The sequence below is a fragment of the Mus caroli genome, unplaced genomic scaffold (genome assembly GCF_978045245.1).
Source record: "Mus caroli unplaced genomic scaffold, Mus_caroli_1 scaffold_5, whole genome shotgun sequence".
NCBI lineage: Eukaryota > Metazoa > Chordata > Mammalia > Rodentia > Muridae > Mus > Mus caroli.
This window is the reverse complement of record NW_028227260.1, coordinates 93,670,314-93,695,203: the sequence shown is the minus strand read 5'-3', so window position 1 is coordinate 93,695,203 and position 24,890 is coordinate 93,670,314. Positions and strand designations below refer to the sequence as shown.

General features: G+C 39.2%; 1 protein-coding gene across 3 annotated transcripts in view; it reads right to left on the bottom strand.

Annotated features, from left to right (window-relative positions):
* Positions 1-24,890, bottom strand: part of Pls3 (plastin 3) — a 90,994-nt gene that overhangs the window by 23,893 nt on the left and 42,211 nt on the right. For all 3 annotated transcript variants that reach the window (XM_029473185.2, XM_021153032.3, XM_029473186.2), the window contains exons 2-3: positions 16,237-16,317; positions 5,638-5,801 (exon numbers count right to left, since the gene is read on the bottom strand). In XM_029473185.2, coding sequence (XP_029329045.1) covers positions 5,638-5,801; positions 16,237-16,309 — 237 coding nt within the window. In that variant the 5' untranslated portion in view covers positions 16,310-16,317. The remainder of the gene's footprint in view (positions 1-5,637; positions 5,802-16,236; positions 16,318-24,890) is intronic.

Sequence of the window (24,890 nt, the reverse complement as noted above, 5' to 3'; positions counted from 1 at the left end):
ATGTCCCTAGTCCTGCAGTGATTTGATATGTGGGTGTGGGGGGGTAGGTGCGTGGACGGTGGGGAGAGTGTGTGGGGGTGATATTTGACACAGAGGGGGGCTTCGGGGAAGTTGAAAATGGGGGAGGGCTGACTTGCTCGAGGGGTACTGGGAGGAGAGGAAGGGTTGATATTTATTGGGTTGTAAAGTGAGTAAATAAATTTAATAATATTTAAAAAAGACAATTCATAAACCCTGTCTCGAAAAACCAAAAAAAAAAAAAAAAGACAATTCATACATTAGATTGGTTTACTCCATGAAAGTCTGCATTTTTCTTTCTACACAGGGAAGGCATTACTGGAGTGGATGACAAAACCGTTGGAGTATAGGCTTTGGCTGAACAGGCATCTCAGAAATCAGAGCCAGCACAAGACTGTGCTAGGATGTCCAGGGAAGTTTTTCAAGGTTCACTTGTGATCCTAATGAGTTCTCTGTGTTATGCTGTTTTCCCTTCTTGAGGACAAAGTTGTTATTTATCATCTGGAGACAATTTCCTTGTGTACTATGCTCAGAAGGCAAACAGCCACTCTCATCTTTTTTTTTTTTTTTTTTTTCCTTTGAGACAAGGTTTCTCTGTATAGCTCTGGCTGCCCTGGAACTCACTCTGTAGACCAGGCTGGCCTCAAACTCAGAAATCCACCTACCTCTGCCTCCTAAGTGCTGGGATTAAAGGCGTACGCCACCACGCCCAGCAGCCACTCTCATCTTATGCATCTCTTTTAGTCTCTTTGCTGGCATCTATGGCTCTTCCTTTCCTAAGTCTCACCGGCTATCTCTCAAAATCTCCAGCAGGCACTTAAGGTCTTTTGACCCCAAAGGGAGTCCTGCACAAGCCAAGCAGCCAACGCCGAGCAGTGCAGAGGCATATGACTTAAGAAGGAAAGATTGCAGAAAGAATTTGCAGAAAATATTGACTATTTCCGGTATGGGGCTTGTTTCCAACCTAGCAGGTTTGAATTTTTCCTTCTTATGGAAATTGTTGCCGGCCTAAAGTTGGAAAAGTGTATGGGTGTATTTATTTTAAATAGGAGAAAATCAGAGGGAGAGAGAGAGAGTAGTAGTAGTAAGGGGCCAGGAACCCCACAATTGCTCCAGGCCGAGAGTGAGAAAATCCACGGAATCACTGAGGTTTGTCCGGCCTAGGTAACTTGGTGAGACCCTGGCTCACAGGAATCCATCAATAAAAATAGCAATAATTATTTAAACCACTAAGAGCTATGGAGCATTTACTCTGTGCCTAACATTGTTCTAAGTACTTTGCTATCTTGAAATGATTAATCCTGTGGGCCGAATTTATTGGCAAAAGGTTAAAGACTTATTACCAGTATGTAAAGGCAAGTTTATCACTGTGAAAACAAGAAATGAATGTAATCATCTCTGTTTCAAAATATATTGTCCAATCAGTCTTCCACAATCAGAGGAAACAATTGTGCTAGTTTTATAAGTATAAAACCTAGTGTTCTGTATATATGTTTCACTGGTAGAACATTTACCTAGCATGTGCAAGGCCCCCAGTGTTTAAATCACAGCACGAGAAAAGTCAAAAATAGAAAAAAAGTCAACATTTAAAAAGCCCAGTAACACAGCAGTCACGCCTTTAATCTCAGCACTTGAGAGGCAGAGGCAGGCAGATCTCCGTGAGTGCGAGGCCAGCCTGGTCTACAGAGAGTTCCAGGAGAGCCTGAGTTCTCACACAGAGGAAATCTCCCTCAAAAAACTAAAATAAATAAATAAACAAGGCTAGTAACTTCAACTTGTGATACTCAAAACAAAAACAAGTATTAATTACAGTCCTGGCTTTGAAGTTTGTTTACAGTAGTAGGAGCCTCTTCTGCCCTTCATCTATCCTTGAAAATGAATAGAAACTGATATACTTTGTAGCTTAGTTTACACTGAATACTGCTTTATACTCTACTTCACCTAACACCAAACCTAGCATGGGAGAACATGTTTCTTTTTCTTTTGTTTGTTTTTTCGAGACAGGGTTTCTCTGTATAGCCCTGGCTGTCCTGGAACTCACTTTGTAGACCAGGCTGGCCTCGAACTCAGAAATCCGCCTGCCTCTGCCTCCTGAGTGCTGGGATTAAAGGTGAGCGCTACCACTGCCCTTCTTTTCCTTTCCTTATGCTAATAGCAAGAGTTGCAGTCTCTGGTTCTTGTGTAGTTCAGCCATGAGCCAATTTTCTCTGAGAACTTGGAAAGCATTAAATCAGCAGCAAAGCACATGGGAGTGGATAGCCATTTCAATGTCCCCCTTTCTTCTAACAGTGATGGCCACAGGATTATGATAGTTTATGTGGGTCACTTTAACATCTTAGTGATGTCCTTGGAGACCAGAATAGGGCAATGGATTTCTTGGAACTGGAGTCACAGATTGTTTCAGTGCTGGGAAGCAAGGCTGGAACTTCTGGAGGAGCAGCCAGTGCTGCTGAGCCATTTCTCAGGTCCCAGTTCAAGGGTCTTGATTAGCAGAGGGACAAAGAAAGGCTTCTCCCCCTCCAGACACTGCTGGTCAACTCACTTTCATTTTCATATGCTTGTTTCATGTTGAAGCAAGGCAAAGTGATCACTTTTTTTTTTTTTTTCCGAGACAGGGTTTCTCTGTGTATCCCTGGCTGTATTGGAACTCACTCTGTAGACCAGGCTGGCCTCGAACTCAGAAATCCGCCTGCCTCTTGCTTCCCAAGTGCTGGGATTAAAGGCGTGTGACACCAATGCCCGGCCATGATCACATTTTTAATTGTAGCACGTGAGGCAAAGGCAGGTCCACCTCTGTGAGTTTGAGGCCAGCCTGATCAACATAGTCAGTTCCAGGACAGCCAGGGCTACAGAGACAGATCCTGTCTCAAACAAGAGAGTGGAAATCCTTCTAAATATTACTTTGATCTTAAATGCCCTCCTTAATTTTCTAAAAAAATATATTCTTTTGTCGTTTGTTATATTTATTTATGTATTTGACTTCTGTTTTCCTGTATGTCTGCATGACAGAAGAGGGCATCAGCTCATACTGGATAGTTCCGAGTCACCGTATGGGTGCTGGGAATTGAACTCAGGACCTGTGGAAGAATAGCCAGTGCTCTTAACCACCATGCCAACTCCTCAGCCCCTCCTTCCTTTTTTATTCCAAAAAATCCTTGGCTTTGCCCAAATTATTATGCCTCTACTTTTAAAGTACATACTAAGTCAACATTACCTTGTCACTTAAAAGCCACTAAATGATGTGTAGAAACGGCAGTCTTTAAAAAATACAAAATTGAAAGTTTTACCATGATCATTTTGTTGGTAGACAAGTTTATAATGGTGTCCTCAACGTTACCAGTTAGCGTGCAGATGCTAATGGCTTAGGCTGCTTCTTTCTAGTAGTTAACAAACTCTCAGCTCTAAGTTATATGAAAAGCACCTAACCATAGTTCCCAACTGCTCTCATCTGCTTGAAATTCACAGCGACACATGCAAAGTACGTACAGAGACATGCAAGTGCTGACACCACAAAACATTTGTAACTTACTATTGAACACAGAATTCAAAGCAAATGCTTTGGACATAACTGGAGACAAAAATGATGGGAGAAAATCAGTTTTTCACAAGGAAAATGGCAAGAACTGTGTAAGTATAATAATGATACACGCCTGTAATTTTCAGTAATGACCACCCATCCCCCACATCTGACAGGTCTATTTGGTTTTAAGAAATCGTGAGAGTGTAGATCCTGGAGTTATAGACGGTTGTGAGCTGCTATGTGGGTGGTGGTACTTGAACCTGGGTCCTCTGGAAAAGCAATCTGTGCTCTCAACCACTGCCATCTCTACAGCCTTATGTCGTCTATTTGTTTCCAGACCATATGCTGTGTTCTTTGCGTTAGTTCTGCTCAGAGGGAACATATCTGAATTTCAGTTGTCATAATGAGTCATGGTAACTGATGAGAGCATATGCTATAACAGCAGATATATTGGTGCCAAGATCAAGTATGGAAAAGGAGGACGTGCATGCTGGGATCTTGGTGACAAATAGGAAAAAGTAATTCCTAGTTTGCAGTATACTGAAAACAATGCCTAGCAAGATCAACTCAAATTCAAGATTAAAATAATCACCGGTTATAGGAGCAGTACAGCATGCTTCTAAAATCCCAGCATTGGGGATGCTGAGGCAGGAAGAAATAATAAACTGGAGTCCAGTCTGAGCTACACAGCCAAAGGTAGTCTTAAAAACCAAGGCAATAAATAAATAAATAGTAACATCCATACAATATGAAGGTAGGCTAAGTAAGCTCTCTGGAGGCCAAGGCAGGATGATCATGACTTTAAACTCAGACTGTCTCAAAACAAACTAAATAAAGCAAACCCCAACACAAAAAACAAAACCCCAAACATGAATGTTTCTTATCTGAGGCAGGGTCTCTCTTTGCAGCAATGACTGTCTCGGACTTGATGAAAGGTCTGTACCACCATGTCTGCCTTTAGGGTGTTCTTTTCAATTATTTTTTTCCCTGTGAGACAGGGCTTCACTTTATAACTTTTGCTTTCTAGAATTAGCTCTTTAGACCAGGTTGGCCTTGAACTCACAAATATCTGCCTGCCTCTGTCTCCTAAATCCTGTAATTAAAGGCATATGCCACCAGTGCCTTGGTTTATAGGCTGTGTCCAACTCATGTGCAGTGCCTAGGGAAACTGGAAGTGGGTGCATTTCCTGTGCAACTGGAATCACAAACACTTAGTCATAAGCCTCCATTTGAACTGAACCTAGGTAGTCTGGAGCAGCAGCTAGTACTCATAAATGTTAAACTATCCTTGCTATACCTTAAGGGTGTTCTTAAGTGAGAGAAGAAGCAACAGCTATTTAAAATGTCATCATGCAATAATTTCTTAACAAATCTAGACTGAAAATCTGTAATTCACTACAATCTTGGCTGTAATTCAGGCAGCTAAAACAGTTCGATCTTGATAAAGAAGCGCATGCCTGTCACACATGCTACAGGAACTGAACTAAGTGTTTATGGAGGAGAAGTGTTATGAAATCAGCCACAAACCTTGAGGAATATTTGATGATACTATACAAGAAAACAAAATTGTAAACACTTCTCCAAACATACTGAAAAGATATACTTCTAGCTTTTAATTATCAATATGGTCACCTTGGGGAAAACGAGACATTTAAATATTACAAGTAGGGGGGTGTGGGAGAAAACACCTTTTCATTAGAAACTTTAGCTCAGGAAACTTCTAAGACTGAGTCATATGATATCAGTAAATTTGTGTACCATGATCTTCTATATGGGGAAGAGAAAGACTGCCTCAAAGATGTTATTTAGCATCTTGATAGATGCTCTCTAATGATGCCCCAAAAGAGATTGTTTCTGCCCACAAGTGAACATTGTGCTATAGCTTTGGTTTTCTCAATGTACCTTTTTTTCATATTTTTTAAATATTCTAATAGCTGAAGAATTTAAATTTAGAAGTCAGAATGACAAAAATGTTACAAGGTACCAGAGTATTAATATGATATAGTTAACCATCAATGCAGTGGTATTTATACTTTAAGTTTCCCAGTATACAGTGGAACAACAATGAATTTTAATATTCAGATTTTTGATATACTTACATAAACAAATTCATTAAAGCTGATCTTCCCATCTTTATTTCTGTCACCGTCCAGCATGAGTTTCTGAATAATTTCTCTCACTTTATATCCGGGCAATGGCATATTAGCTTCTTTGAAAAGCTCATGAAGCTCATAGTCGCAAATGAATCCATTGCTGTTGAGATCTTTGTGAAAAGGAAGGAAAAAGACAGCCAAGAAACAGAAAGATAAAATAGAAAAAAGATTAGAAATAAGTTTGTAAGAATATCATCACTTTACATGCCTGCCTAATTATAAGACTTTTTTATCCTTTGGAATCTAAGGATGTACAGAGGAGGAATGTGTGTTTTAACTGAAAGGGCAATGTTTTGTTCATATTGTGTACCTTGTATATTTAAAAATGCGTACAAAGCTTTATTTAGAAATAGCATCCCTGATTATAAAAAAGTATAGTTTCTAGTTTGTAAAGCTATTATTAAATCATAGAAACAAGAGGAGTCTTAGAAATAATACTTTAAATACCAACAAACTGTGTCATGGTGTAACAATTTCTACTATCTCTATGCAGCATGTAGGATTTTTATGTGTATTCTTTTCTTTTTCCAAGATAGGTTTTATGGTTTCACACAGATTTTTATGTCAAAGCACATCTGACCTGGGGTAACACAGCTGTAAAGGCCAGGTTTTTTGAGTTAATGTAAACAAACATTATTCTAAGACAAACAGAATTCAAGAGAATATTGGAGCACTGAGAAAAGCAGGCATTAAAATGATTCTATAAATGATCTACTTATCTTTAGGCTACTGCAGCTTAGTTATATTATAATTTAAGGGAAATAATAATCTATAAATAAGCAAATGAGCCAAGATGACCAAGATGGAAATGGTTTGATTAGGAATTTGATTAGGGAAGTTCTGCCGAGGCAGGGATAGGTGGTGGTCACCTTTAGTCCCAGCACTGGGGCTTTATGCATGCTAAGTAGGAGCTCTATTGCTGGACCCCAAGCTCTAGAGTCAATGCTCTAAAATACTGCACAAACTAATTCTCAGATGTTAACTGCAGAAAGAATGCTCTAATCCTAGATGAGTGTTTTCAAAACAAAACTAAGCAGCGAAGACCAAAAAAAATACAGAAAAAGCACCCAAAACAGACGAAATGCCAGTTCATCAGGAAGCCAAAACTTGACAGAAATATCTCTCAAATAACATTTAATCTCTCTCCCTTTGTTCTAATCCTGTCCCCACCCAGCAACCACCTGATGTGTAATTTGGTTTTCTAAGTGACCACAGCCATCTGTCAGAGACACAAGGCTGGGCCCAAATAAAAGAAGAAAATAAATAAGAAGTTAAATTAAGTTAAAACCCTTGGGTCTCACTTGAACCAACATCTCTTAAATTTTTGTACATCTTTGGAACCCCTGAGGATATTTACATTTTTCACCTTTTTAGTGACTAGAATGTGTATCATCTAGCCAGGCAATGGTACACACCTTTCTTTAATCCCAATACTCAGGAGGCAGATAGATCCCAGTGTTTGAGGCCAGCCTGGTCTACAGAGAGATTCCTAGGTAGGCCAGGGTTACACAGAGAAACCAAGTCATAAGAAAAGAGAGGTGTGGGGAAGGGAGAAATTGTGTATCACTGTATGATCTTTCTTTCCTAAGTTCTACTTGGCTACCTTCTTGTATGTTCTCAGTAGATGCTAATCCTATTTACATTGTGGCATTTTGTTGCTTGTATTAAGCAAATCACAATGGGCCTTCCTTAGGACTGGACTGGAAGGGAACAATTTCAATGTCTTTAAGAAGGCAGAGAGAGCCAGAAAATGGCAGCAGCTAAGAATTAATTTTACAAAAGCTCCCAGCTGGTAAAATCCTTACAAGGCACAGAACAGTGTGTAATTATTTTCCAAGCATTTTATGTGATTGTCTTTCCAATCTCCAGTTTAAAAAAGCAGAAATCAAACCTAGCAGTCAGTACATCTCTGAAGCAGTGACAGCAATCTAATGTGCCAGAGAAATGAGGGAGAGCATGCTGTTTTCACCAGAATCCATCCTACCAGTAATGTTATTCACCGAGAGCTAAGGTCATGGTTGATGGTGAACTTTTCCCATTCTGTACTTGATATGAACATAACATTTTAATAATATGAGCATCTAAGAAACAGACCCAGATCAAAAGCGGTTTTAACTGGAAACTAAAATTGCAATCAGCAGGCACGATGGTACCTCTTTATTTTCTCATTAAAGCTGCCAACATTCTGGAACCCATTTCTGGCTCACTCACTGCTTCTAACTACACACACACTATATATATATGAAAAGGAAGAGGCTTTGTATTTGGAAGACTTGCCTCTTATGCCATCACATTCTCTAATGAGTGATTAAAATTATGAATCATTTGCATACAGCTTATGTTATCCACAACAGTCACGATGCTTCTACAAGCATTGTAGTTCTGAAAATATGATTATTATAGGTACACTAACATGCTACAGGGGAAAAAAAAGGAAGGCTACCTAGCTGCCAAACCAAGTACTTGCGCAAAGTAATGAGCTAACATTTAACAAATGTAAAAAGTTTATTTAAAAAACAAACACTGAAAAACATTATACTTGGAAAAAAATCACTAGGAGGCACTCAAGATTGTACTAGGCAGAACCATCTTTTCCTCTGGCTGCTGAATTCATCAGAAACGAACTAACTATTGGTTACAAGGAATTCACTCTCCATCTGTGTCTCTCCGTGTCTCAGATGACACATGTAGAGTCACATCTGCATTTTGTTTTAAAGGAAATCTCATTCTTCTCTTTTTACCAAGTATTAGTTTAAATTCCAGTTACCTCCTTCAACACCCTCCCCCAAGTAACCTCAAAGCAAATAAACTCATGTTCCTGCAGAAGTTTGAATCACACCAAGAATGCACATCCTTAAAAGGAAATGTTTTCCCTCCCCTTGCATCCTGTTATTTAAGCTATTTTAAGTCCTTGTCTGGAGAATGTTGAGCCAGAATTCAAGTGGTTTTGATTTTGGCTGCTGTTTTACACTGCCCTTGCCTAGGTGGTATGCAGTATAACCCATCCCTTCAAAAGCATCTTTTAAGGTGCTACTTTATGTCATAAATCTGACAGTAAGAAAAACGAGGATTTCCTTTGACCCTCAGGGAGTGTGTGTGTGTGTGTGTGTTTCTGTGTGTGTTGCTTTAACTCTTCTTGAGTCTGTCTAAATATGGTGTTTTTCTAGAAAAGAGGTTGCAACTGTGGGCCATCATATTTAATGCACATATGGCTCCTACATTAACCCATTGTGGACAGTGTTCACAATTAAAAGAAGAAAATCAATCCAGTTCAGTCATACCATCTTTTGAAAAGGCTGGAATTTAAAAAGTTCAGTTTAGCTTACCTAATGTATTCTTAAAACGTTTTAAATTAAAAAACATTGATAGAGAATGTATGTGTCTAATAATGGATTTACAGAAACACACATGATGTTGAAAGTCTATAACAGTTGAAAGTCTACAAAATCATTGATTTATAGACTTGACCATGGGCTGGAGAGAACTCAGTCTTACTTCTCAGCACCCATCTGGTAGCTTGTCACCATTCAGAACTTTTGTTCCAAGGAATCTGACATCCCTTTCTTACCTCTGCAGGTACCAGACACATATGTGGCACACACACACACACACAAAACACACAAAATTAATAAATCCAAAACCAGTTTTTGGAACACAACTGGCCAAAAGGTTTTTTTGACAGGAGCATATATATACATATATTTTCTTTATTACACCCTAAGGTACAAGTAGTAAATCCAAGCTTTCATTAGGTATTGAAGTTTGAAAACTTAGCTGGATAGTGCTTGTGGGCCCCTTTAATCCCAGCACTCGGGAAGCAGGGACAGGTCAATCTCTGAGTTCTGGGCCAGCCTGGTCTACAGAGCAAGTTCTAGGATGGTCATGGCTACCTAGAGAGCCCTGCCTTGGAAAAAATGCCAAGGAAAGGATGCTACTATAAATCTTCAGATGTGGATCTAACCCTGTGGCTCAGCTTCTACTTTCTAAGATAGGAAAATAATGAACATAAGTGGATATTTAATGAGTCTAGTCTAGGGTAGACTAGAGCTTGCTAATTAATCTTTTATATTGGACTTTCAGGAGTGGATCCCCAAAGGTGGAGTTCACCTAGATGTAAACACTTAACCAATCTAGAGGGCCAGGACTGGGCATTCAGAAATGTTTCTAACCTTTTCCTGTATGTTTCTAGCAGTTTGCTGATAGCTGCCTACCTGCTGCTACTCTCTTCTCTCTAAACATATTGACATACACATATTTGTGGTCATGTTCTCACATGTGTGCGGTCCAGCTTGCATCCTCACACAGGTCCTCAGAGAACTTTCCAGTATCAGCACATAGTCTCCAGGCTATCCCCAAACATCCACTTCTAATACTGCATAGATAATGGACCATACAGCACAGTGAAAGAACACTAGTTAATTTACCTTTTAGTTGAGATGCAGTATTTCTTTACTTATTTAGTATTAGGAGACAGAGTAGAAGGTAATACATGCTGGTCTTGTACTTCTTAAGTAGCTAAGGCTAGCCTTGAATCCCTCTTCTTGTCTCTACTTCTAAATTTTTGACTTGCTGGCATATATCACCATGCCCAGTTTTATTCATTTATCTGCTTGTTCATTCATTTCTGTTAGTTTGGGCCTATAAATACACCCCCCACACACATTTGTAAGTGTGTGTTTGTGTGAATGCCCAGTTCCATCTATAAACTAACCAACAGCTCCACGACTTACCGACAGAACTGCCTCCTAGTTTTTGCAGTTTTCTATTTGAAGGTATAATTAAACAAATGTGTGCTGTTGTAGTTTTATTTAACACTGAAAGTAATCTGGACTCAACTGCCATTTTTTTGTGTGGTATCATGCTGCGGTTTCTATATACTAGGAAATATCAAGTAATTGGAAACAGTTCCATTTTCTGAACTGAGAGAAATCTGGTACTGCTAGAATCACCAAAACCAAAAGGTTTTTGGCTTCATTTGGTGGGACCCTCAAAGGAATGCACTCATACTATTCCTGGCCACTTAAGCAACCCCAGTATTTTTGTGTTTCAAAAACCCTGACTTTCATCTTTATAAAAGTTTACCAGATAGAACATGCTTTGGGGAAGAAAAAAAATCATATTTTATTACTATTTTTATAGATATATCTTTGTTGTAATTATGTGTGTGTTTTGTGGGATATGTACACATGTGATTGCAGCTGTCCACAGAGTTCAGAAGAGGAAAAGAGGGTGTCTGATCTGGACTTGGAGTTGTAGATGGTTGGTTCTGAGAATTGAACCCAGACTTATTACAAGAGTAGCTATAAACCCTGCGTCACCTTTCCAGCACTCCAAAGTCCTATTTTTAAGAAAGTGGTCTTGCAACAGACCAAAGACAAACTGAGAGTATTTTAAGTCATCCAAAATTCAATATTTGAGGGAAGTAACAATACAAAATTGAAGTCTTAGAATGTAAAAGACATCTTGCATCTGGTAAATATTCACTTCGTAAATTAATATATAAAATGAAAACAAAATTACACACACACACACACACACACACACACACACACATTGTGTGTGTGTGTAGTGTGGTTTTTGAGGCAGGGTTTCTCTGTGTGTACCCCTGTCTGTCTTGAGACTTCTTAGACCAGGCTAGCCTCCAAAAAACAGATTCACCTGCTTCTGCCTTCCCAGTACTAGGCTTAAAGCCATGCACTGCCACTGCCCAAAGGAGGAAAACTAAGTCTATCTATCTATCTATCTATCTATCTATCTATCTATCTATCTATCTATCTATCTATCAAGATTATTTATTTTGAAACAGGGTCTCGACTATGCTGGCCTTGAACTCTCAGAGATGTGCCCAAGTAGTGGGATTAGAGGTGTGTGCCATCACTTCTGGCTTGAAAATTATAGAGTCAGGGTCTCCCTATCTAGCCTTGGCTAACCCTGTACTCTTGAGAACTTCCTGTAGCCACTCTAGCACAAGGATTATAGACTGCAAGGATTCCTGGCAGGCCTCAATATACCAAGCTTTATTCTCTTTTATAAAACCATGCAGGATGGCAGCATTTACATTAAAACAGGAAAAGTTTGTGTTGGGGAAAGGGTAGCACTATGGTTTCCACTAACCCAGAGGGAAATCCTGAGACAATTGTTGGTATAATTAAAATAATTGCATATGATTAGAGCAGGTGCAAGAAGCTAGTGAAAGACATTTAAATCCTAATACTCAAGTTATTGCTGGTAAAGAGAGTTTCAAAGCACTATTAATTGATTGAACAAAACCTGTGATTATTCGTGATTACAGACATTTTTCTCTGCCCACTGTGATTTTGTTGAGTTTCTAAGCAGATAATCAAGGCTATTATTGTTAATAGATGAAGAAAACGATTTCCATATTTTGTCACAAATGAAGTGAGACAAAGTAATTGTCTCTGCTCTCCCTTACCACACAGAGTAGGAAACAATCGCAAGGAAAATAAGTTCTAGAGCTTTGCTTCATAAGTAAGGGATCTTTAAATTAAAAAATGAGTTCCACAACACCTTTGAGAGCTGCCTCTCGAGGACTCTGTATCCAACACCATGTAAAAACTACAGAGGTTTGTAGGAAAAGCCAGAGTCAGGGAGCTTTTCAATGAGGTTCTGAAAGATAGACTGTGCACAAGCATTTTCCACACAGTACCCCACCCCCACAGACAAATACACACTCACCCGCACAGACACCCCATGCTGCTTTTATGTGCTTCGGTGTAATGCCCCAAAAAACTTTAGTAACAAATTCTTCTCAGCAAGGACCTTTTGAGTGTACAATTGATACTGGTAAAATCCCAGTATATCAAAAGACTCTGTTTCTTTGGTATGCAAGTAATTAAATATTTTTTGAGAACCTAACATGTAGACAACACTGTACTAGGTATTTACAGTGGAAATTAAAAAAGAGAGTATTAATCAGAACAGGCAGAAATACTGGCCTCCTAATTTTTGAGGGACATCTTGTATATTAGTATGGGGTTTTAGAGCGAAACCTGTGCTGGGTATGGGTTTCAGTAATTCATACATTCCCACCTCGTGCCTATGCCATGCAAAGACTCTCACAGTGATGGGCTTTTGTTTTTGCTGCTGTTCTGAATTTCTTTCAGTAAAAATTCTAATCCAATGGTTCTTAACATGTGTGTCTTGACCACTGAGGGTGTCCAACGACCCTTTCATAGGGGGTGCATATCAGATATCACGCATATATCTGTTTATATTATGACACATAACAGTAGCAAAATTATATTAATGAAGTATCAGTGAAATAATTTTATGGTTGGGGTGTCACTAGGACATGAGGAACTGTTTTAAAGGATCACAGCATTAGGAAGGTTAAGGACCACAATTCTAATTGATCCCTCCTTAGTAAGTATATTTTAACCTTGTTCTCACCATGGCAATAATTGGTCAATTCTCTATTATATCTTATCAAAGCAGTTATGCTGCTAACTCATAAAAAGTACTCCAAAGGGAGGCCCCTTGGTCTTGCAAACTTTACATGCCCCAGTACTGGGGAACGCCAGGGCCAAGAAGTGGGTAGGCAGGGAAGCAGGGTGGAGAGAGGGTATAGGGGACTTTCGGGATAGTATCTGAAATGTAAAGGAAGAAAATATCTAATAAAAAAATGAAAAAAATAAAGAAAACAAAACCCAACACTATAAATAGAAAACAAAAGTACTCCAAGTCCCATCAAGTAAGTCACATCTCATTTAATGTTAATTTAAAGAAACAGTGAACATAAATATTTCTATGAGGCAATATATGAGGTCAAGGCCTTCCTTCAGGAGGCTAGGCATAGTAAGTCATGGTCCCTATTCTAACACATAAAGAAACAAACTGTTCCTAACACTAAAAGATGAATGTAAACAAAAAAGAAGGAAGAAAGAAAGCTGGGCAGTGGTGTCGCACACCTTTGATCCCAGCACTAGGGAGGCAGAGGCAGGTGGATTTCTGAGTTCGAGGCCAGCCTGGTCTACAGAGTGAGTTCCAGGACAGCCAGAACTACAGAGAGAAACCCTGTCTCGAAAAAGCCAAAAAAAAAAAAAAATTGGGGGGGGGGGAAGAAAATGTTTCTGAAACAATTATGGTAAGAACAGTTCTAAAGGGATATTGACAAAAGAGAAAATATGAATAAAAAAATAACATCACCTCTTATGACCAAGGACTCATTTTCTATTTTTCATCAGTTGAATATCTACCTATGTAACTCCATTCTCCCAGTGAGTCATATGTGCAGCAAGTTAATATATTGCCTTGTAAAATATACACAGATAAAGTGATGATTCAGAACAGTTTAACCTTTTCTGTCTAGCCTTATGACAGGATATAAATAGCCACTGTAGCTGGGGAGGTTATTATTCTCTTCATGGTATGCTGTCTCTATTAATATAAATACCATTACAGAAATTAGGATCATATGTAGGGATGTAGCTCAGTTGATGGAGAGTTTGCGTAGTATGCACAAAAGCCTGGTGGTTTGAAAAAGTTTGCCCCCCCCCCCACCCAGATTCATGTGTTTGAATACCTGGCCCATAGGGAGTGACACTATTAGGGGGTATATGGCCTTGTTGGATTAGGTGTGGCCTTGTTGGGAGGCAGGCTTCATGGTTTTATATGTTTAAGCTCTGCTCAGTATATACACAGTCTCCTTCTGGTGCCTGTAGATCAAGATGTAGAACGCTCAACTATACCTTCAGCACAATGTCTGTCTTCATGCCATCCATCCTGCCATGACAATAATGGACTAAACCTCTGAACTATAAGCCGCTGCCAATTCAATGTTTTTTTTTTTTTTTTTAATAAGGTCATGGTGTCTCTTCACAGCAATAAAATCCTAAGACAGGTGGTAATGTCTTCAATCTCAGCACTACGGAGTGGGAGGACGGGGATAAGAGTTTGAAGTCACCACGGACTATTTGGAGTGAATCTGGAGGCCATTCTGCTCTAAAAGAGACTGTTTCAAAAATGAATGAATGAATGAATGAATGAATGAATGAATGTAAAGGGAACAGAGATAGCTATCCTTTTAAATGTTATACTAATAGGACTTTTTGAGTTTCAGAGTAATTCTGATTTAAATAACAAACCATTATATTCTAACTTTACTCCCTTTGATTTCAGTTTACCTCAAGCCAGGGGGTTTCAACCTTTCTAATGCAGAAAAATGCTTTTAATGGCATTCCTTGTATTGGGTGGCCCCCAACTACAAAATTATTTTCGTTGCTGTTTCATAACTGTAACTTTGCTACTGTTATGAATTACAATGTAGACATTTTTGGAGACAGAGGTTTTGCAAAGTATTTACAGCCACAGATTGAGAGCCAAAGCTTAAGCACATGCTGTGTCTTGTGAGGATTTGTATCAGTAGTTAGTTTTCACTCCATTCACTTTATCCTTTATGGACTTGAACTTTGCGTAGAATGAAAACACTATATATTGCTTCCATAGCTACTCAATTGGAAGGCGTGTGATATGATGTTAAAAGGTTCAAAACAAAATAAAACTTGACCTGGTGTCACAGGCTTGCAACCCCAGCTACTGGAGAAGCCGAAGAAGAGGGATAGAAAGCAAATTCAAGATCTGGCTGGCCTATGGAGTCAGTTCAAGGTCAGTTTGGGAAGTGTATGAGAAAGGAAAATATGGTACTGCTACTTATAGACTTAGTTGGTCTAGTATATATGTATACTACAAATACACAAACAGAGAAAACAAGCCATATATGTTGGCATGTGTCTATAATTATGATTCCTGGGTTAGGTGAGAGGATCACAGTTTGTATCACCCAGGATAGCTCAGTGAGACTGTCTCAAAATATTAATGGCTGAGGATGCAGCTCAGCTTTAGAGGACTTGCCTGCCATGCATGAAATTTTGGGTTCAATACTCTGTTCCAGGGAAAAACAATGACATCACAATACGCCTTTCCCTCTTCATTTGATGCTTCTTAAAAGGATGAACAGTATACATAGTGAGTTCAAGGCTAGCCTGGATACAGATTGAGACTCTTTCCTCAACAAATAAAATACCACAGGGACAGTGAAATCTAAGTAATGCTTCAGCTGTCACTCCAAACACTCCCCTTAGAAAAAACATGATATGGAAAATATTCTAATAACATACATTTGTCATTAAATTTTCAAGTGCCACAGCAGGAAAGATTTAATGACTAGGACTCTGAGCTAAAAATGATTGACCATATTAAATACTAGATTCTATTAAAATATTTAAAAAATTTTTAAATTTATACATACATACCTATACACACACACACACACGCACACAGAGTCCACATAAAAACTTGCTCCTGCAAGTTCCCTCCTTCCACCAAGTGGGTCCTCAGGATTGAATTCAGATATGCACCATTAACTGTTGAGTAATGTCTGCCAGAATTAATACAGTTTTGACTACAATTTCTAAAACTTTATCCATCTAACCCTAACCCTAACCTTGATTTTTGGAGTCAGTCTCACTATATTTCTCAGATAAAGGCTAATTTCTAGCAATATGTTGTGGTATAAAATGCACTCACCAACTTTTGCAAAGGCTTCTTTGAGTTCATCAAGCTCATCTTTGGAAATCTGGGTGGTCGCCATCTCATCCATGTAAAGATCTAAAGGGAAACAAAAGGTTCATTCTTCAAAAAAGTTCATGAAGAATATGTAACACTAGCATTTGCTAAATTACAAACACAGTAAGAAGGCCTGCAAAGTACTCAAACACTCTGAATAGGTAACCATGTATCTACACCCAAAATAAAGAAAACCAATCAATGGCAAGTTCTCATTCATCAAAAGCTATATAGAAAAAGAAACTGAAGTGTGGATACTTCATCCCTCCTTAGAAGAGGGAGCAAAATACCCATAGAAGGAGTTACAGAGACAAAGTGTGGAGCAGAGACTGAAGGAAGGACCATCCAGAGACTGCCCCATCCGGGGATCCATCCCATATACAACCACCAAACCCAGACACTATTGCAGATGCCAGAAAGATTTTGCTGACAGGACCCTGATATAGCTCTCTCTTGTGAGGCTATGTCAGTGCCTGGCAAATACAGAAGTGGATGCTTGCAGCCTACCATTGGACTGAGCACAGGGTCCTCAATGAAGGAGCTAGAGAAAGGACCCAAGGAGCTGAAGGGGTTTGCAGCCCCCTAGGAGGAACTACAATATGAACTAACTAGTAATCCTAGAGTTCCCAGGGACTAAACCACCAATCAAAGAGTACACAAGGAGGGACTCCTGGCTCTAGCTGCATATGTAGAAGAGAATGGCCTAGTTGGTCATCAATGAGAAGAGAGGCCCCTGGTCCTGTGAAGGTTCTATGCCCCAGTATAGGGGAATGCCAGGGCCAAGAAGTAGGAGTAGGTGGGTTGGTGAGCAGGGAGAAGGGTAGGGGATAGGGGATTTTCAGAGGGGAAACCAGAAAAGGGGATAACATTTGAAATGTAAATAAAGAAAATATCTATTAAAAAAAGAAAAAAAAACAAAAAGAAAAAAAAGAAAAAGAAACTGAATCAATCAAGAATAAAGTTTAGTTTTTAAAAATATTTACAGTTATCCATTCTGTGGGTGTGGGTGTGGATACACGTCTGTCAGAGCATGCATTTAGAAGTCAGAGGACAACTATTGGCATAGATTCTCTGTTCAGTATGTGGTTCCTGGGACTTGAACTCAGGAGGCCTCACTTGCTGGCAACTTCCCAATGATAAAATCTTAAGCTACACTAAAAGAGGATAAGAACACACCAAGATATAACTCAAAAGCATTGTATGACAGAATCTTGTGTGTGTGTGTGTGTGTGTGTGTGTGTGTATGTGTGCCATGGTGAAGGTCAAAATCACTTGGCTAATAATTCTTGTAAAATAAGTTACTGATTTCAAACATCAATCATATTGACACCTATCAAGCACTCTTCTTAAAAGGGAGATAAAGAGGGCTAGTGAGATGGCTCAGCGGGTAAGAGCATTCGACTTCTCTTGAGTTCAAATCCTAGCAACCACATGGTGGCTCACAACCATCCGTAAGGAGATCTGACTCCCTCTTCTGGAGTGTCTGAAGACAGCTACAGTGTACTTACATATAATTAATAAATAAATAAATAAATAAATAAATAAATCTTTAAAAACAAAGGGAGGGAAAAAAGGAACATAAAAAGAAAGCAGTCAAAAGAAGTATACTTGGTTTTGATATAGATTCCACGAGTATATGTTAACACACAATACTTTGTTAAATTGTTGATATTATATACTACATATGATTTTACATTTATAATTTAAATATATATGTATATATGCAACAATAATAAAGAAGAGGAGAAAAAAGAAGAGGTCATGAATTTATTTGATATAGAGCGGGGACATGGAAAGGATTGAAGGGAGGAAAGGTAGGAGGGAAAAGTAATTAAATTATGATCTCAGATATAAAAATGCCTTAAAAAGAAAGAAGTATCTCCAGTTAAGACGTACATTTTGTCATTGTGCGTTTTCACCATTTTTTTTGTTTGTTTTTTGAGAGAGGATCTCGTGCAGCCCAGGCTGGCCTCAAACTTGTTTTGACTATGACCTTTTCTCAGGCTCATCTGTTCACCTCCTTTTGCAAATGCTGAGATGGCAGCTATGTTCTGCCTGATTTATTCAGTACTGGGGATGGGACCTACAGTTCAGGAATGCTAAGTAGGCATTGTAGTAACTGAGCTCTCACCTGAGCCCAGAGGTAGTCATTTTAAATAAAAAGAACTAAGGCCAAGGAGGCCCTGAATTGAAGCAGACCTCTCCATGGGAGATGCTGTATGGAGGAAAGGAGAAAATTATGTCATTACATTCTAATCTCAAAAAGAAAACACATTTTGAAAAAGTGTGGAGTCAAGCAGCGGTGACCTACACCTTTAATCCCAGCACTTGGAAGAGGTAGGCCAGTCTCTATGAGCTTAAGGCCATTTTGTTTCAAGCAGCAAGTTCCAGGCTGATAAGGCTATTTGGTGACACCCTATCTTAAATAAACAGGTAAAGAAACAAAGAATCTTGACTCAAAAAAAGTAGCCACTTTGTTTAAAAGTCATAAAATGATTTAAAATCTTGCGTGTTAGTCTGTCTGTCACCCGCTGACGCCTTGCCCACCTGCCCCAGGGACCTGTTCCACGCAGACAAAGGGACCCAGAGGGTCTGCGGCACTTGAAGTAATTGTTGTCGTGGTGGCTTACTGCCTCTGTCTTCTAGGCCTAGTTCTGGAAGTTTCTAGCCTCTGTACAATCTTATTTAGGCCTAGAATGTTTTCGGATTCTGAGACTTACTACTAAATAAACCCATCCCTTTCTATTCCTTTCTGAACTCTCACTGGCTGGTTCAACTCAGCTATTCTGGCTCAAACTCCTCCCCATGCTATCTTACTCAATCTGGCTTTTCTTCCCTCCTCCTAAATGGCTCTGCTTGTCTTCATACTCACGTTGGCAACATGTTCTTTCTAATCTTCTGGTTCTTTCTGCCTTCACTGGTGTCTAGCTTGTCCTCTCTCTTCTGTCAAACTCTCCCAGTAAAACAGACTGCTCCTCTTTGCACTGCCCTTTATGGAAGCTTCCCTTTCTTCTTTCTTCTCGTGAGATAAGAATATCCTATTCTGTCAAATCTTATTAGTCACTTTGTCAGCCACTCAATTAGACACCGTTTATGAACATGGGGTCTTCTTTCCATGCACTATCTTTACCTTCATTGTTTTGGATTAAAGGCGTGGGCGTCCAAAATTCTGGGATTAAAGGTGTGTGCTAGGGCTGAGCTACACCACAAGTAGAAAAAGGTTTTTCAGTAAAGAACACAGTCTCTGGGTTCATAATATGGTCAAACATCCTACAACATAAAGCTGTATCCCTGTGGTAATAATTCTAAGTTTGTTTTATGTATCATACTAATGATGTTTAACAGTGCCAATCACAAAAATATTAGATAGGATTAATTATAATTTTATTTACATACATTTTCAGTGATCATTTCGGTTTGTTTTACATTGGAGTCTGATTCTGTATCCCTGGCTGGATGGGCACTCCCTACGTAGATCCAGCTGACCTCAAACTACTGGCAATCCTCTTACCTCTACAATTCATCAAGCTATAATGAAAGGCTTATTCCACCATGCCCAGCCAATCCTGTTTTTAATGAAAAATTATTAGCCATTTCCATGAATTACATATAGCAAACAGTGGCACAACAGCCTTGGGAGTGAGAAAAATCTAAAACATATGGTTTGACCTCTATCTCTAAAGGTCCTTTCTAGTTTGGGTAGTTTGAATCCATAATTATCTAAAATAGGTCAGTAAAAAACATTCCAAGCAATAATAAAACTATACAACTGATTTCATTCACATACTACATATCATTTCTGTGTTTTTTTTTTTTTCTCTCATCAGTAAGAAACTGGAAAGAGTTAAGCCTGGACTTAAAGCACTTACGATCCTTGTTGACCTTGCTTGTCACTCTTATTCCAGCTGACAGGAATGGGCATCTTTCCATTCCACTTCCTCCCTTTTCAAGTCCCTCCTCAACAGGCCTTTGAGCTCCCCTGTTATCCTCACACCATACTTCAAAAAAATATTTTATTATTCTTTTTGAATGTGTGTGTGTTTGGGTGTGTACATCTTGAGTACTGTGCCTGTAGAGGCCAGAAGAGGACATCAGTCCACTACATCTGTAAGTGCAGACAGTTGTGACCTGCCACCCCTGACACCTCCCCTACCCCATGGGTGCTGGAAATAGAACTATGTGATCTTCCCATAGAATTGGGAAATGCTTAGATCTCACTGAAATTATTTCAATTTCTGTTCTTCTTTTTTTTTCTTCTTCATTTTCATACAAGTTCCCCCAAAGAAAGTATCTAAGACTGGCTTTCATGTGAAACAGATAATTTGTTATCATTGCTGCTTCTGGACACTTCCTGAATGCTTGTCACGCCTGGAGATTGCTCGCTGTCTCAAGGACATATTCTTCTTGGGCATGCAATAAGAGGCCCTCAATCAATACCCTGGTCCTGCTACTTCCTAACTGTAAGTCCATGAGTTAGTTTATTTCATTTCTCTGAGGCTCAGCTTCTCATTTGCAAATAGCACTAATAATACCTGTTTCCCGGGATCCTCATAAAGATTAAAGATGACGTATGTGAAGGCAAATTATAAGCTACAAAGCATTATACAGCAACTTCAAATCCTCAGTGAAAGAAAATGGGGAATAAATAACTCCATAAGTAATTGTGAGCGACTATAAATATCAGGCATCGGCTCTACTAAAAGTCTTTTAAATGGGATACATGAAGAGCTGTCTCATCTCCCCTATAATTATTGACTACAGAGTATAACAAGCCTCCCTCATATATAAAAATTACAAGCCTTCTCTCAGCGTAGTTTAAGAAGGATGAGCATAAAAAAAACCTGTCAGTCACATTTTACCTATGACTCAATTTGGCCCTTTCACAAGGCCAGCCTCTAGACAGAACTTGAGGTGTAGGCAAGTGATACATTTTAAAAAGCAAAAGTAACTTTAGTATAAATACTTTGAAGTCATCAACAGCTTGTTAATACTGTCACATTCCTCTCCATCTGAATTTTTTCTTATGAGCAATAATGCTGAATAAAAGATAAAGAAGTAAGATTAAGATTCAAGTGTAAAGCCTGTTTAATAATGTATGACAGGCAGGGAAATGGCGCTTTGAAATGTCTTTTTTTTAACCCTCCCCCCACCCTGCAGCCTGTCTTACCACAAAAGTGAACTTTGTTCATATGATATGAGAGTACTAATACTCACTGAACAGAACTATATATATATATATATATATATATATATATATATATATATATATGTTTTCCTACATTTCATTTTGGCAAATCAGGCTACAAAGCCTTTGTTCTCTTCCGTCTGCCTGGCTGTTCTGTACACAGAAATCAGCGGGAGTCAGGGGAGCTCTTTCCTAACCATCTGAGATATAGGAAAACAGATTTTCAATTCTGGGTATAAAACAATAGGAAACAAAACCTTGTTTTTTTTTTTTTTTTTTTTTTTTCATAAAAGGATATGGTGTACAACAGGGTACGGATCAGGGCGTCACCCATAGAAGAATCTTATGCTTATGAAGTCATCCCTAATTACAGCGTTTGACTAACAATACAGCAATTATGAAACCACTCCACTGGCTCATGTAACTATACAGAAACCTTGGACACAAATTCTTGCTGAGAATGGTTTACCTAAAACTACCTGAAACTATTACTCAAAAATTGAAGGCTGTTCGAGGTGGGGAGCGGGGAGGAAGGTCCTGATCCCGTTTCATCACCTTTGGAATGTAACTTACTGAACAGTGGAGTTACTAGTATGTGCCATTCTGTACCATGGCAGGGTCAGGAGGAACGGTGGCACATTCAGGAACTCCTTTGTGGGTAATCAGTGTTAGAGAGACTGTCTACCAAATGTCCTGCCTTTCATTTCCAGCACAGCGGAAAACAAAGAAGCTGATCAAACACTCTAGTAACTAACCTACCGGATATCCACCATAGACCTCATTGACAGTCACTAGTAACCTTTGTACAAATGCAATTGGGAAAATGTTGATTAAAGATTGCCCAGTATATGACTTAAAACTCCCTAAGGAGGGGCTGGAGAGATGGCTCAGCGGTTAAGAGCACTGACTGCTCTTCCGAAGGTCCTGAGTTCAAATTCCAGTAACCCCGTGGTGGCTCACAACCATCCATAATGAGATCTGACTCCCTCTTCTGGAGGGTCTGAAGACAGACAGCTACAGTGTAAATAAATAAATCTTTTTAAAAATAGTTTTGTTTTGTCTTGTTTTGTTTAAAAAAAAAAAAAACTCCGTAAGGAGAAAGCAATAAAGAGGGGAAGAAAACATGGAAAGATGTATTCTTTTGTTAGAAAAGAGGAGGAAACCACAAAGATGTAGCCATCATTTTAGCAAGCAATTCTAGAGCAGGCAACAAAAGAGGGGGATATTATTTGTCACCTTCTTCCATCCAAAGCATGCCGTGCGTTGGAACACCCACACTTCACATTCCTACCTATACCAACAGAAACTGCCACCCTGCCTCCTCCTCAAGTTAGGAAAGTCAACAGTGCCAGTCTCTAGGTTGGATGGGTGTGTGCCACTCTGTGGGCTAAAGCTCACCATCTCTTCCTGTGATTACTCAAACTCCAGTGCCATATTTCCTAATGACTTTGGCAGATCTCAACCTGAGTGTCTAACACATTCACTCATGACTCATCTACACTCTCTAAGCCTTCACTGTAAGCCTTCACTGAAGGCTTAATACATACTAGGCAGTGAGTCTAGTGCCACACATATAAGCAAGTAGGACCCCAAAGCCGCTTTTCTCTAGAAGAGTTTATTGTCCAGTAGAAGGAAACAGCACATCATACTAGAGCTATCATAGTTATTTGCACTGAGTGAAGTTGTCAGCCAACATTTCCATGGATGTGGTAAGACCTTTGTCTTAAAGACTGGAGACCTGTTCTAGGCTTAGGAGTCAGAAAGAGAAGGTGCTATCTGGAGCTGCAGATATACAGGAAGGCTTGGGCTTTTAGTCTAGGGTTAGAAGATCAGAGTCTAGCTGAGACCTGACCAAAGGAGGGGAAGGTCAACAAGAGTTATTCAATTCGACCTCACTGCCATCTCTTCCCCTCCTCTTCTCAGTACTATGACTCAAACCCAGGACTTGGAGCATGTTAAGCAGATGCTCTCTTCAGTGAGTCACATGCCTGGCCTCGTTCCTTTCCCTCACCAACTCTCGTTCCTGATATACCAGGCTTCATATCCAACTTCTCTATTTTTTGTAGTCTCCAGACAAATACATTTGAGACACTGGTTGCCCACAAAGTTTGTTCCCTGTGGGTGAGTCAGTCATTAAATTTCCTGGATTCTCTCTTACAAACTTAGATTTTCTTTCATCATGTCCCTTTATGGTCTCACATTTGATCAATTCTAGAAGCTTCAGTAGTTTCTCCCTAGGATCTTTCTATATATCCCAGGCTAGCTTTGAATTTACCATCTTCCTATCTCTGTCTCCAAGGTGCTTTAATTATCAGGATGAACTACCATGCCCAATTAACATTGATTTATTTATAGAAAATATATATCCCAAGAATAGAATTTAATACTCTTATCAAATCTCTTAGATGAAAATATCCATATCTCATTGATCAGTATCACACCTCATTGGCATCCACTCAACCTGTATCATAGTGCCTGAAGTGTAGGTAATAACAACGTACGTGAAGTATCAGCATTCCTTCTAAGTTTCTATTTTAGCCACTCATAATTGCAGAGGGCATATTTACTGTGGGGTAAGCTACTTGCTTCATATGCAAAATGGAAGTTACTTCTCAGAAAAATATAATCTTGGAAATATTACTATTGATATTAAAATTTATTTCTTGTGTGTGTGTGTGATATTCACACTTAACAGAGCAACTGACTTTAGAGAAGTTACTTCAAATTCACATAGCTAGAAAGAGATGAACCGCGTCTCAAACCCCAGACCTATTTGAAACAGTCAATATTCCCAACCACTCTCAACAACTTACAGAATGAATTTTCTTTCCCCAAGATTCAGTAAGGTAGAAATAGAATGTATTCATTACTATAAGCCTTGGTCACAGTGCATTTGGATTTTCTTTCAAATTAAAAATGGCCCACAACCAGTTGATTATGCCAGATCCCCATATTCAGCTTGTACCTGCATTAAGTGTGTACCACCTGCTTGATATTTCAGGAGAACCCGTATCCTGGCACTTTGAGTCTCTGTGAGGCTATGCTCTTCCTCTCCCAATGAGAACACTCTTCCTTTTTTTTATTTTGGTTTGGTTTTGTTGTTGTTGTTGTTTTTGTTTTTCGAGACAGGGTTTTTCTGTGTAGCCCTATCTGTCCTGGAACTCACTCTGTAGACCAGGCTGGCCTCGAACTCAGAAATCCGCCTGCCTCTGCCTCCCAAGTGCTGGGATGTAAGGCGTGTGCCACCACTGCCCAGCTGAGAACACTCTTCTTGAGATGCCTGATGACTAGTTCTCTAACTCTTTCTGATCTCTCTCTTCAGCTCAGCACAGATTTTAGAATTCTGCCAAAAAGCTTAGCAATAAGCTTGTGTTAATGTAATCATAACCAAACAGTCAGTCATCATACAGTCACTTTTTCATATAGAATT